Here is a 14487-nt window from a genome sequence, read left to right on the forward strand (position 1 = left end):
TTAACCTGCTGGAGCCACTGGGAAAGCCTGAGAAGGAACTCACTCCACGTCTCAAACCTCTGGGTGAAAATTCCTCCTGGCTCCTCTGCCTGATTCACATCCAAGGTGTCCCAAACTACACTCACATCCCTCAGTCAGAAGGCTGACTCCTTCTCCGGCCTCCCAGCCTGTGATGACAACACCCACTCCGTGACCTGCATCAGATACCCAGGAGGTATTTCAGAGGGTCCCTCTCACAACACTCGAAAGTGAAGTTGTGTCCGACTCTTTGCGACCCCATGGACTCCCTCTGTCCATGGGATTTTCCAGACAAGAGTACTGGAGTGGGTTGCTATTTCCTTCTCCAGGGGATCCTCCCAATCCAGGGGTTGTACCCGGGTCGCCCACATAGTAGGCAGATGCTTTACTGTCTGAGCCACCAAGGAAGTCCACACTCAAAGCCAATCACCAACTCCTCAATATTCTAAATCTCTGTGCCCACTTCCTGACACCCCCCCTCCCACTGCCTGGGCCACATCCAGGCCTCATTAGGGCTCATGCAGTATTTCAAGTCCTGGCCTCTGTCCCTCCTCTGACTCTCAAAGGCTCAGAGCGCATGGATGCCCAGAGGCCGGACCCCCCCGCTCACTTCTGCTCCCTTCTGGGCTCTGCCCTATGGGCGAGCTGTCCCTGCTTGGCCTCTCCCAGCGGAGACCTTTTGAAGTGTGAGCCCTCAGAGGACAGCAGCCTGAACAAAGAGGGTGCAGACAGGCTTGGGCTCCGGCTTGGGGGGTGCTCGGCATTAGATGCTGCCACTCTGACCCCCCTTCACCTCAGGCACAGCGTAACAAGGACAGAAAAAGCGGCACACTCTCAGCGTCTGTGAGACGGCAGTAAATCGGCGAAGCTGTCACTCACTGCATGTCAACCCCTCCGCCTTACCTGGCTCCTGAGCTGCACCCCACGGCTGACCTTCACCCCTGGTGACGCCTAGGAATAGGGTGGGGTGACGGGAGGGGGCTGGTTGGGCACCGCCTGGTGGACGAGGCACCAGCTTGGCGGGACGCCAGGGTGCTGACTCACCTCAGGCAGGGCATGCTGGACTCCCTGAGCCCAGCTGTGTGGTCTTGCCCAAGCTTTGGCACAAACCCTCCCATCCTCCTTAAGAAGCTGCCGAGGTCACACTCATTTATCCGCAGCTAACAGGTGGACTGGGCTGCTGAGAGAAGGCCCCCAGGACTCGTGACAAGGGGCAGTCGAGATGCTAAGCCCTGAACATGATGCTTGCAAAGAGATGCTTGCCCCTCACGAGGGCAGCCCCCATGGTCTCAACCCCAGAAACGGGTGGGGGTGGGGAAGCCGCCCTCCACTGCGCCACCTGGGGGCCAAGGAATTTCTTCCATCTTTGGCCCTCCTCTGTGAGGCTGGCTCATCACCCTGGGCACTGGGGAGGGCGGGCAGGGTGCCAGGGGGTAAGGGAGAGAGCTCACAGAGGCCTGACAGACAGCTGGTGTGCTGACTACTCAGGTTATTGCTGTTTACGTACCGAATGGGGGTTTTTGGAGGACAGAACCCTGAACTGGGTGAGATGACAAAGTGGGAGCGGGTCCCGGAGGAGGCTAGCCCTGACTCGACCCAGGGTCCCATCTCCCCCCACCTTCCCGCCCCCCTGCCCGACTTCCATTTCTAGACCATTCTCGGACAGAAACACACTCCTGTTGGACCTCGGCCAGCTGGACGAGTGGCACTGGGGCCCCATGTCGACCGCTCATCCACTCTCAAGCCTCGCTGACAATGCAGACAAGGGAGGAGGACCGAGCTTGGTGACAGTTAGAGGAAAAGGCGTCAGGCACGGACTCTGGGGATGAAGACCCAGCCCGCCTTGAGGGACAGGAGGGCCAAGACCTCAGGCCAGGGCAGGGATGGGGGCTCAGGCAGGGCGCACTCCCTGGGTAGAGCGTGTGTGTGTGTGTGGCAGAAGAACACACTTGGACACAACCCTGGGTAGAGTGTGTGTGGCAGAAGAACACACTTGGACACAACCCTGGGTAGTGTGTGTCTCGGGGGAACGCTTGTGTGTTAGGGGGCACGTGTGTGTGTCAGGGGGTACACATGTGTGTGTGTGGCCGGGGGGGGGGTGGGGGACACTTGGGACACGATCCCAAGGGCAGTGGGCTTCCTGAAGACTCTCAGCAGGGCTGTCAGCCCCCTGAGGTGAGGTGCCAGGAGGGCACAGCAGATCACGGAGGTTTTGTCAGAGGAGCTGGGGTCAGGACAGGTGGGGTGGGGGTTCAGGGTGGGGACACCTTGGAGAGGCCAGCCTTGGGGCTTACACAATAAGGGGGTGGGGGCAGTGGGGAAGGGGAGGGCTGGAAGGCCACACCTGTTTCAGGCCTGACAAATGAGTGGCTATGGATGGACGGAGGTGCTGCTCACAGCAGACCTGTGAGGGCTCCAGTGTCTGCAGGGGGTTGATGCTTTCGGACCCCTGTGGGCGTTCGACACGGTCCTCAGTCCACTCTTCTCATTAGAGAAGGAGCACAAACACCCAGGAAACAGGTTTCTCTGAACTGAAGCAGCTTCTTGTTAACACGGGTTGTTACCGGCAAGGGAAGTACATGAGTGTGGGCCAGCTCTGGGAGATGGTGAAGGACAGGGAAGCCTGGCGTGCTGCAGTCCATGGGGTCACAGACTCGGGTACAACTTAGTGACTGAACCACCACCACCGCTGGCAAGGGTATAGCCCGTGCTCCCCACCCTAGCCTGCTCCCTCCCCGGCTCTGTGGTGACCCGCTGGCTAGGGATCCAGCCCCCGGGGGATGCCCTCTCTGCAGGTGCTGAGGACCTGGGGACTGGGCAGTGGTGGGACCCTCCCCCTCCTCACGTGCCCGCAGACCAGGTAGTCTCCAGGTTCCAAGATGTGGCACACACACCGCGTTACCTGTGCAGGGGCGACTCCCTTCAAGTTTAGCTTACTTACAGGGTGGAGGCAGGGCAGGAGAGGGGGAGCTTGGAAATGGGCTGGAGCACTGGCCCACCACTGCTGAGGGCCAGGACCCCCCCGTCCTCGCTGCAATGGGGGAGGCATGGCCTGAGCTTTCTCGATCACAGTCCCAGCCAGAAGAAATGAGACAGACCAGGGGCTAGAGCTTAGCTTCGGAATGTGACAATTTATTTGGGGGGGGCCAAAGAGGCTTTCTGCGCCCCCTTCCTGGCATTGATACGATACTGAAGAGCAGCAGAACGAAACATACAAGACGGAAGTAGCACAGACCCCCTCCCCCGGCCCAGAAACAACCGACTCCAGAACCGAACCGGAACCCACAGCCAGCACAAGGCGCTTCTCCACCCGCGGCCCCTGGGAGAGGGGCAGGCGGCCTGGAGGCCCAGCCCCTCGCCGGGGTGGTGCCCCCTTCCCCGCATCTCCAGTCTCCTGCTCACCCTACTAGTTTCCTGTCTTGAACCACTGGAGGCAAAGTTTAGCCAGCTGGGAGCTGGATGGTTGAACCACAGACAAAGGCAACAACACTTCATTTTTAAAATGAGAGAAAAAAGAGATAGCACCCCTCCCCAAATATAGAGCTATATATGTATATTTTATATATATAGATTCATTCGTGCACAATTCATTAAATGAGCTTTTCAAAAATTAAAAAAAAATTATAAGATACATTTCTTTAGGCTTTTGCATTTTTAAATTAAAACCAACAAGAAGTCTCCATCTCTACTCCACCCAATAGCAAGGGGAGGACCCAGAACCCTTAGTTCCTTCTACTGTGGCCTCTTGCAAGGGGTCCCTCATTAGACCACCAGCCCCCCTTTGCCTAGCTGAAGCTCTGCATACAACAGGCACTCACCCACTGCTGGAGTGGGGTGCTGACTCCTTCAAGGTGGGATGGGGTGACCCCACAGGCCTGGGAGATGGGTACCTCAGTCTCCAGCCAGCCTGCCCCCCCGATCTTGGTGTCTTGGCAACTATCAATAAGACAGGGCCAGGATGGGGGACACCCTCCCTCTCTCCTGGAGTGGTAGCCCCTAATTCTGGGCTTTCTCAATCTGAGAGGAGATGCAGACAGAAAAAAAAAAAAAAAACACTTTACTTTAAACACTTTCCTTTTTTTTTCAAAAGTGATTCCTTAAACCATACAAGCCCCCAAGAGGCTGCCTTGGGCTAGTGCATGGGAGCCTGAAAGCGGAACTGACCAGGCGGGTCCCACTGTCCGGCATGGGCCAAGTGCAAAAAAAAAAAAAAAAACCAGAAAAGAAAAAACATCCCAAAACACAAAACCAACAACCACCAACAAAACCCCTAAAGACACAAAAGGCAGTGTGTCCACTTGGGTCCACCCAGAGGCTAGAAAGGCTGGTGGTGGCCCAGCTCCCCGAGCCAACAGCTTCCTCCTTTGGGCTGACCTCTCACCCAGGACTGCCTGGCTCAGGGGAAGCCCCTGGCTTTGTGGTAGCTCCAAGGCCCTGGGTCCCCACCTTTCAAAGGTTGTCCCCAAAAGGCCAGAGCAGCTGGGCTCTTCATTCCAATGAAGCAGCTTTGCCTCTCAGAGGCCCAGTTTCCTGGCCTTGTAAGTAGGGTGACCCCTCCCATTCTGCCTGCCTCACTGGGCTCTGCTGGAGCCCATTTTGATCCTGACCTCTTTGCAGGGTGAGAATGAAAAGCAGCTGGGGGAGAGTAGTGGCCCCAGTGCCAGCAACCTCCACCACCACCTAATCCTCAGCAGCTGCCTGGACACCAACAGGTGAAAAGGCCATGCTTTAGGAAAAGGCCAGGCTGCTCAATACACCCATTTCACAGATGGGCAAACTGAGTATCTGGGAGGGGAATGAGACAGGGACGGGTTCCAAGTTCCTACCTCAAACCAGACACCAGACCTCATCTGTTTCCTATGACATGGGGGTGACAAGAAGGTGGCATTAAGGGGAGATGACCCCAACCAATATTGAACAAGGAAGAAGACCGGGTCTTAAGGGGTCTCTCACATACAAAAAATAAAGCCAACCAAACTGCAACTTCTGCTTGGTAATTAGGCAAACGGAAAAGCAGCAGCAGGGGAGGGAGGGCCCACGGGAGGCTGGTCTGTGCAAGTGTGGTAGGGGCTGCTGGGCCCGGCTCAGAGCCACCCTGGGAGAGAGGTAAGGAGGGCTCTGCTTGCTCTTGACCTGGTGCCCATTTGGGCCCCCAGGGGAGCTGCCCGCCTGGGAGACAGCCATGCGCATGCGTGCCTCTGCTGGGGCAGGGCTGCACAGCTGGGGGGGGTCAAGGGCAGCGACTCGCCTATGGAAAGAGATGACAGGGTGGGCACACCCTCTCCCTAGGGTTACCCCCAACCCACCATGATCACCACCGAAGGCTCTCCCAGAGTCCACAGCTCCTGTCTTCCTGACACCCGCAGCAACCCCTACCTGGCCAGGGAAGCTTGGGGATGTCATGGTCATTGGGGCAATGGGGAGGGAGATGCCCCCATGGGGTGGCGGTGGAGGAACCAGATGGACCAACAGGCTGGCAAAGGAATGAAGAGGGGCAAGGAACCCAACTGTACCCACTCACCAGCCTTCCTGGAGAGTCACCAGCACTGGGTCCCGGCAACAAAGGAACTCTGCTGACATCTGCCTCCCCCAATCTCAGCTCTACCTGCTTGGCCCCTGCAGCTTCTGGCAAGTTCCTTTGGGAACAGGGGTCATCCTTCTGTCTGAGCTGGGACAGGAGTGGAACCTGGGCCGAGCACAGGAGGGAGGGATTGCCTTGCCTCGGGCCAAGGAAGGGGGGCTGTGGCCGTGCCCAGGGTGGGGGCGCCCTCCCAGCTGGGCCCAGGCCTCTGCCCACGTTCCTGACATTGCCGCCTCAGCTGTGCAATCGCTGCGTTACTAGCTTTTCTTTAAATATCTTTCTCCCCACCCTCCCCAACCCCATAGGAATCCCACAATATTTTTTTCTATTTCTTTTCCCCCCTCTTTTTTTTTTCTTTTTTTTCTGTTTTTTGCAAAACTAATTCTTTCACTTTCCTGTCATAAAATCACCTCTGAAAACACAACTTCTTTACAAAAAAGGTCACGAATGACACAGACTCTCAGGAAAACACATTTCTATGGTCTCTGGAAACCCCTGTAACTGGCACCCAGGTGGACACGCACCTGGGGTGGGGGGGTCGGTGGGTGGGGGGGATCCCCTCTAAGGACAGAGGAGAAATACCAGCCCTTATTTGGGGTGAAGCCAATTGGCACTTGGACGGCCACGGAGCCAACAGAAGGGCAGGGTGGGGAGGGTCAGGAGCTCCAGACACCCAAACCCTGTGGCCACCCTCGTTCTATCAGTGTTTCGGGGAGGGTCAGGGGACCCCGCCACAATCTCTGGCAGGGAGTCGGAAGACAGAGTCCTCCCCATGCTTAGGACCAAGGCGTTTGTTACCCACCCGGAATTCCCTTTCTTCGTCCTCCTTCTGACATCACGGGTTCTAAGCTGACACACCAGGAAGCCACCTCGAGCCACCAGTAAGGACTCCCACTCGTGCCAGACAGCCCAGGCAGTGCCCCAGGGCTGGCCAGCGCGGTTGCGTTCCCTGTGCCCCAGACCCCGGGTCCTGCACACGCCCGCCCTCCTGAAGGACACTGGGCCCCTCGTCTATCCCCTGCTTTGGCCAGTCTGCCCCCCCCAGCACCCGGCCTAAAACCGGGGTTTTGGTCTCTGCCACTGGCATGGACAACTCATGTTCCCAGGCCGCAGCAGCAAATGAAGCTGCCTAGAGCAGTGGAGGCCGCCTGCTGCTTGGAGAAGGCTGGGCTGTGACAAAGCCTGGGCGATCACAAGCAAGAGAGAAGGGGCGGAGAGGGGAGAAGCCGGAGACCCTAAGAACGGTGTCCAGGCTTCCTCCTCCCCGCAAACAGCCAGCTTGGGACGGGGGTCTGTCTCCCCTCGGCCTCAGTCCCCATCATGCCAGGGCCGACCACCCCAAAGAGAAGGGCGGGGGTCGGGCGCCCTGCCCCTGCACACGCGCACCGGGAAGCTCGGCCTCCGCAGCAAACTCCTCGGACCTGGATCAGGTCCCAGGCCCGGCTGATGGCCAGGGAGGGTCCAGGGCCCCACGCAGATACGGATACACGCGGAAGCGCCTGGGGCGGCAGGCGCATGCGCAGCCGATAGTCCGCGCCGCAGGTTCTTGTAGCACCTTTGGTTGAAACTGAGGGACCTTTAGATGCCGGGAGGCCATGGCAGGCGAGGTTTGTGCCAGCCCCTCCCACCTTCAAGAGAGAAATTAGGAAAGAGGGGTGGGTGGGGCCCACAGGGGCCCGCTTGGGTGGTCCAAACATGGGCCCAGCTCGGGCAGCCCTCGCAGGGGATGGGGGAAGGGGAGGAGCGGGCCACGGCCGCCTTCATCTCCACCTCTGTCCTGGCTTCCCCATCCCTGCCCCTCCTTCCCGGGTTATCGGGAGGAAGGAAAGGGACGGTGCCCATGCTGGGATGGGGGTCCCCAAGGAGCCCCGCAGCTGCCGGGGGTTAGCACCGAGAAATCAGATGCTGTGCGGGAGAGCTGGAAGCAAGCTAGGGAGAAACAGGGCGGGATGTGGGGAGGGCAGCTGAACCCCAGGTTCTGGAACTCCCCAGGAGCCACCCAGCAGGCCCCACTGTGCGTGGGCAAGGAAGGTGCCAAGAGATAAGAGGGAGGACTTCCCGGTGCCCTCGCCCCCACCCCAGCCCCACCCCTTCCAGGCCTGTCCCTCCCACTGGGCTTCAGGGGGTCTCCAACTGCCCAGCCCCACCCCGGGGTCAACACCGAGCCTTTTGAAACAAGCAAAGCACAGGCGGGGTTGTCTGAGGGCGGGGAGTGCGGGGGGCGGGAGCAAGAGTAGGACTTTGGGCAGGAGGGTGCCCCCCAGCAACCCCTCCTTGGTGGAGCCACCCCTTACTTGCTCGCCCCGCTGCTGCCACCCCCTGCTGCGGCGCCTGCTACTCCAGCAGCCACCTTCTCGAAATCCTCTGGGTTGCAGAATTCCTTGATAGTGACCGTGAGGAGGTTGCTGGTGACGTCGGTGACAACCACGTTGGAACAGGGTGACATCTCAGGGCGCCAGTCCCCCGCCTCGGGCTCGGAGGCGGCGCCGGCCGGCTCAGGGACAGCGGGAAGGGCCTGGCTGGCAGCTGCAGGGACCTCGGGAGGCGCCCGCTTGGTGGTGGCCGCCGCCTCGGGCGGGAGGGACAGGTCAAGCACCTTGGGCTCCCGCCAGTCGGGGGCCGACGGGCTCGTGGTCTCCGGGAGCAGCTTGGGGGGCGCGTCCTCCGGCTCGGAGGAGTGCGGGGCGGGCGAGGGGCAGCCGGAAGAGCTGGAGCTGCGGGCGTCGTAGGGGGCACTGGGGGGCGCCAGGAGCAGCCCCTGGCCGGGGGAGGCGGTGATGTCGGTCTTGCCGGCGGGCGGGGGCTGCAGAGGGCCGGGCGGGGGCTTGTTGTACAGCGCGAACGTGCCGAACTTCATGTGGCGGACCTGCGTACGCAGGATGCTCTCGCTGAACTTCTTGCTCTTGCCGATGACGCGGTTCCGGGACGGGACTTTGGGGCGGGCCAGAGCCCCAGTCCCCTGCCCGGCGCCACCGGCGCCCGGGCCCTTGTCGATCACCTTCAGGTTCAGGATAATGCGGTTCCGCTTTGGCTCCCGCGGCTTGACCTTGCGATTGATGATGCGCACCGTCTCGGAGAAGGGGGAGATGGGGGGGCGAAGGCCGGGGCTGCCCCCCTGGGGGTCTGGGCGGGGCAGGGGGCGGCGGGACATGCGGTGGCAACGGCGGATGTCCTTCTTGAGCCGGTGCACCGCAGCGCTGGAATGCAGCTTGGGTGAGGAGGCGCTGGCGCTCGGCTTGACCGAGAAATGCACGTCGCTGATGCGGAGGGCCTCCGCCTGGGCCCGCGCCTGCGAGACAGAGGGCGGCAGGTGGCTGAGGGCTCGGGCTGCCGGCTGACCTCTGACATCCCCTGCCTCAGTCACCCACGAGTACTGGCTCAAGAAACCATCCTGAGCCTGAGCGATAAAAAGAAACAGGTTCAGACAGGTGATGCAAAGTGCAGAAGGCTGGGGAGCAAGGCAGACTCTCATCCAGGTCCAAACTGCAAGGCTTGACTTTCCCAGCTCGGCTGCGGGCCAGAGGGACAGACTAGTCACTCGCTGTCCTTGCTGACACACAGAAGTGGAACTGCCAGGATGTTGCATGGAAAGAAGCCCCGGACCACTTCAGCCCTGGGAAGATCCCGGCCCAGCCTGGCACTCCTCCATGGACTAATTCTTGGTGACCGAAAGCAAAGGGTGTTCTCTCCCTGCTCCACCCTGCGCCCCAGCCCAATGGATCTATCCGTAGATGTCCTGAGCTCTTTCTCTGCCTCTGAACAAGCTGCACCTCCAGCTCAGTCTCGCCTCCTCAACTCTGGGGGAAGACCTCTGGCCCCTCCTCTTCGCTCCCAGCCCCTGGCACTTCCCCACAAACTGGTGCCAATGGATTTCAAAGCCAGCACCTAAAACCTCCTTGGCATCGGTTTGGTGGGGACGGGCTAAGAGGTGGGATGGACCTCGCCACAGTCTGTGCCAAGATGGCCTGGGGGCAGGATGGCTGGGCAGAAGTCTGTTTGGAGCAAGGGATATTTACTGTACCAGGCTCCTGAGCCCAGCTGCACTCAGTCCCAGGTGTGAAATGTGTAAAGCCCCAGGACTCTGCAGCAGCTCACCTGCTACCTCAGGGAAGGTACGGGATGTGTGTGGCAGGGCCCTCAGAGACCCCAGGTCCAGGGCAAGAGACTCACAAAGTTAGGTAAGCCAACGTCCGGGGGGCCAATCCTTCCCTCACTAAGAAAGTGCTAATGAGTCACCTGCCAGCTGCCTGGGGCTACATCTGCGACTATACACAGCTTCTACATCCAGGGGGCAGCACTCCAAGGAAAAGACAGGTAACAGGCAATTAGGGTACAGGCTGATTCAACGCAAGGAAGAAAGTACAGGTTCCAGAGGAGCACAGATTAGGTCCCTGTCTTACAGGATGAAGCATCAGTAGGAAAACAAACAAAAAACACCCCTGACTTTCCTGAGCTATGCCCCAAGCATCTGTGGAGGCCCAGGTGGCCTGCTGAAGGGTACTGCTAAGACCAATGGTGGAGGCCGAGAGCCCAGGGAACTGAAAGCCATGGCTGGACAGAGGGTAGAGACGGATGACCAGTCTGGGTTCTGTAGAGACACCCTGGCTCCTGGTCGGGGAGACTGTTAGGCAGTGACTGTCTCCAGCCAAGAGAGCTGGGGTGGCTGAGAGGAAGGGCACATTCCCACGGGTCAGTCTCCGGGCTCCCCAAGAGTGCGATCTGTAGTTAGGGGTCTCTCCACCACCCATCCCCATGGTGCTGGATGCTTACCCAGAACCCCAGAGGTAGCCTGGTAGACAAGACTAGAGTGTATTTGACCACAAGCCCCAGAAGAGGTTATTTGGACTTAAATGCTGAGTAAGTGAGGATGTCATTTAGAACGTGGGAGAGGTACACGTCCTCCAAGTTCGGTCTCAAGTCTCCTGGGGTGGCTTAGTTAACAATCCCTCCAGCCACTAGGTGGCAGCATATGTGGGTCTGACCTCCCTGTGCCAGCGCTGCCAGCTCCTCCAGCTCAGAGCCAGTGGAGCCAGGGACTGGTTCCCTCGTACCCCTTCCCAGACAAAGGCAGGGGAAAGCCAGCCTTCCTTGGCATGGCGGTAAGGGCTTTTTGCAGCTTTATCCCCAAGGGAGCTTAGGGGATTCCCCACTCTTTCCAATACCCCGGGGGTTAGCCTTTATTCCCCCTGAACGCTGCTGGGGCTCCAGGACCTCTGTACTACGGTTCTGCCGGAGTCCAGCAGGGATGCATGGTCCCTGGGGACTGGTGAAGGGTGTAGGCAAAACGTCAAATCCAGGATGAAAGCCCGGCTTGGTGGGACTCCTGGGACCATGAGATAGTATATGTTACCTGCTCAGCAAAACGTCTGGCACACAGCAATCACTAGAGAAATGCTAGACGTGTCTATCCAAGGGGTGGTGCTTTCGAGAGTAACCTTTTTCTAATGTATGGCTTCCAACCTTTCTACAAAAAATTTTACTTTGTAATTTCTAAATGTTTTTTCAAAGGGGGTTAGTTTACGCTCCTCCTCCTCTCCCCTCCCTAGGTTGAGAATTCTTTAAAGGTGAGACCTGGGTCTGCCTGTGAATTAAAAATGGTAACCACACCCAATGCATTTATTGCACTCTGACTGGGTGACAGGCACAGCTCCCAGGGCGTGGCATGTACTACATCTAGATAACGTGGAAGATAAAGCCCTGGACTCTACCACTCCCTCTCTGTGATCACAAGCAAGTTATTTAACCTCTCTGGTCTCAAGTTTTTCTATGTATAAAATGGGGATTATGCAACCTACCTCATGGGCTCCTGTTCTCTTCAGAGTAGTTCCCCCGCAGAAAGTGAGTGCTACCTGAGTGTGATTTGTTTACTATACACACTGCCTCTTGGGTTCAGACCAAGCTGATCTCCATCACCCCTTGCAAATCTCTCTCTCATGCTGAGTATCTATTTCATCTCATCTCCAAATCAAGGTCCTCTCATCTGCCTCTCTGTCCCCTGCCCCACCAACTCTGCAGCCTTCATAGCTTCCAGTGTGTGTCCATCTTTTCTCCTTAACCTGGTGTGTACTCCCTGAGGGACAGGATTAAAAAAAGGAGACATGATAAAGCTAGGAAGCTGGGTGATGGGAGCTCAGGTAAAATCACCTCCCTTCCCTGGGCCTTGATTTTCTCATCTGCAAAAGAGGGATACCATTCCCTACTTCGTAGCGGGGTTTTGAGCAATCGAGAGGAGATAATCCATGTGGGGGCTCAACACTATGAGGCCCACAGCCAGAACTACAGCTATTTAAAAAAGAAAAGCATTCTGAATCAATGCTCATGGCCATTACCCTCTTCCCCGCTAGAGGGCACTCCAGCTGCACTGTGAGAGGCTGTCACACAGCCCACGGGCCTCCAGCTGCTCTGCCCCATCCCTCCCGAAAAGAAACATCAAGGGTTAAGATTGCTCCACGGATCTCCTAAGATGTGTGTAATTTAGAGACAAGGGTCACAGAAGGATGTAATTCTGGAAACCATTATTTCTTTCACTTCTGCTTTAAGTCCGAGGCAAACTTTATACACATGTACGGTCCTTTTGAGGGAAGTGGGGGGCTGGAGAGTCCACTAACTGGGCTTTGAGCCTTTCGGACAGATTGGAGATTCTGAGGCCCTGCCACTCTGCACAGCCTTTTTTTCTGCAGAGTCCGTCTGCCCTGCCCATGCCAACTGCCACAAAGTCACAGGGTGTCAGGGTGGGATGGGGCCTTGAGAAAACCTTAGCACTAGAGGGGAGACAGTGCTTGCCCATGGAGACCGCCTGCAGCCTTGCCTGCCACCTTGGGTCATCTCGACTTCCCTTTCCCAGACTCTGTTCTTCCTCATTAAAAAATAAATAAATAAACACCAAAAACCTCTAAGATGGCTTCCTCTGGAGCTAAGTCTCCCTCCCTTGCCAAGGCCAACGTGCCATGCTTTTACTTTCTCCCCCTCCATCCTCATTAGAACCTCCAGACACAGCCAGAAGTGGGGATAACTGAAAACCAGTAGCCCAGCCTGGGTGACAAAACTCAAAGTGAAGTGACTTAAGGTCAAATTTAAGTTCGATCCTCCTGTCGGAAGGGAAGGCATGCAGAATAAATCCTGAGAGAGGCAAGCTGGAGACAGGGAGGCAGCCTCCCACCCCAAAAAGCCTCTCCCTGTTCCGCACCATGAGGGAGATCACGTTCACTCCTGCTCTGGACATGAATTCCAGGTAGAGCCCCACCAGCTCAAGGCTGGGGGAGAGCAGAGCTCTCAAGTGCAGAGGCCACCTCCCTGCCACCCCCGCAGGTGGACGGCCCCCACCTGCCTCATCCACCCTCTTCCTGCTGGCCTCCCCAGACCCTGGTTTTGTGAGCAAGGATCATCCTCCCTCCTCGTCCCCATTCCCAGGCCCCTCTTGCTGAGAAGCTGGAGATGGCCAGGGCCGCCTGCCAGGGGCTCGTCGGGGTCTCACAACCACCCCCTGCCCAGCAGGGGCCCCCTCTCGAAAGGCCCGCCCGCGAGGGCGGCCGCGGATCTGTCCCTCCCCTGCAGGCCCCGTGTTGCGCCCGGGCTAGGGGCCCGAGAGGGGGCTGTTGGGGCTGGGCCAGGTTACCTTCAGGAGGAAAGTTTTGGGTTTGGGTCCCCTCTTCTTGGGTCCATACAGCTCACGCTCCCGCTCCCTGCGGCAGAGAAACACCCGAGGTTAAAAACGAGCCCCTTCCCGGGCCCCACTCCGTGCTGCCTTCCCCGGCCCTCCCGCTTCCCCGCGCGGCGCCCCAGCCGAGCCTCGGCCCCGCCGCCCCTGCCAGCTTCCCAAACTCACTTCTGTTCGAAGGCTGCAATGAGCCGCGAGTCTAGGATGTTCTCTTCGGGCTCCCAAGTGCTGTACCTGCCGAGTTACACATGCACAAAATAAAAAACAAAACGAGAGAAGCAGAGGCACATGCGAGGGAGCAAATGTGCGCACCCCCCAAGGTAAAAAAAAAAAAAGGCCCCGATGTCCGCTGCCTCCCTTCCCCCCTCGCTCCTGGATCCCGTGACACTCACTTGATGGCCCACCCCTTCCATTTCACCAGGTACTCAATGCGTCCCTGAAAAAGAGAAGGAAAAAAAGGGGAGAGTGGGGGTGGGGAAGATGCGGGGACGCGAGGAGGCGACGGCGCGGGGGTGGGCGAGAGAGCCCAGGTTAGCGGGACCGCTTCGCCTAGCTGGCCCACAGACTCGGACCTCGGCTGCGGGGCGAGGCGTCCCGCCCTGGGAGGCGGCTCACCTTTCGGATCCGCCGTTTGATGATAGATTCGGCCGCGAAGACCCGCTCGCCCACTGCAGACAGCTCCATCTTGCTCAGCGGCACCCACAGCCCATAATACTCCCTGCTCCCGCGGCCGGTGCTGCACCGCTCGCGCACGCGCCGCAGCGCTCAGGCTCGGCGGGCGGGCGCGCGGCAGGGCGCGCGCTCGCGTTCCAGCTGCGGGCCGTCACGTGACCCTCCGGGCTGGTGCGCCGTTGCCAGGACCTCCTCCTCCCCCGGGGCGGTTGCTAGGGAAAGTGAGCGCACGCGGGACCGGGGCGCGCGCTGGCTCTTAAAGGGGCCTAGCCTGGCTCGGGGAGCCGCGGCCCCGAAGCCTGGGAAGGAGATGCTTGGCCTGCGGGAAGCCTGGTTGTGGACAGTGCAATCTTACAAACACTTTCTCATTCTCCCCTCCATCTTCCTGGCCCCCGACCGCTGACTACCTCTCCCTCTTAACCCTCCCTTACAAGTCACTCCTGGGCCCTGGGCGGTGAAGGGGGGTGGAATTTCTACAGCCGCTGCTCAGCTTCCCAGCAGAAGTTTGCAAACAGTTAAATATGATACAGCAGAAATGCATTTGCTGTTGCCTTGCCAG

At 58.7% G+C, this 14487-nt stretch overlaps 1 protein-coding gene across 1 annotated transcript; it reads right to left on the reverse strand.

Moving 5' to 3' along the window:
- CBX6 (chromobox 6) lies at nucleotides 3126-14049 on the reverse strand. The gene is made up of 5 exons (XM_018048780.1): nucleotides 13872-14049; nucleotides 13649-13692; nucleotides 13425-13490; nucleotides 13215-13281; nucleotides 3126-8888 (listed from the first exon to the last, which is right to left on the reverse strand). The coding sequence occupies exons 1-5, from the start codon at nucleotides 13938-13940 to the stop codon at nucleotides 7890-7892; spliced, it is 1245 nt and encodes a 414-aa protein (XP_017904269.1). The 5' UTR covers nucleotides 13941-14049; the 3' UTR covers nucleotides 3126-7889.

This window comes from Capra hircus, chromosome 5 (assembly GCF_001704415.2).
Source record: "Capra hircus breed San Clemente chromosome 5, ASM170441v1, whole genome shotgun sequence".
Classification (NCBI taxonomy): Eukaryota; Metazoa; Chordata; class Mammalia; order Artiodactyla; family Bovidae; genus Capra; species Capra hircus.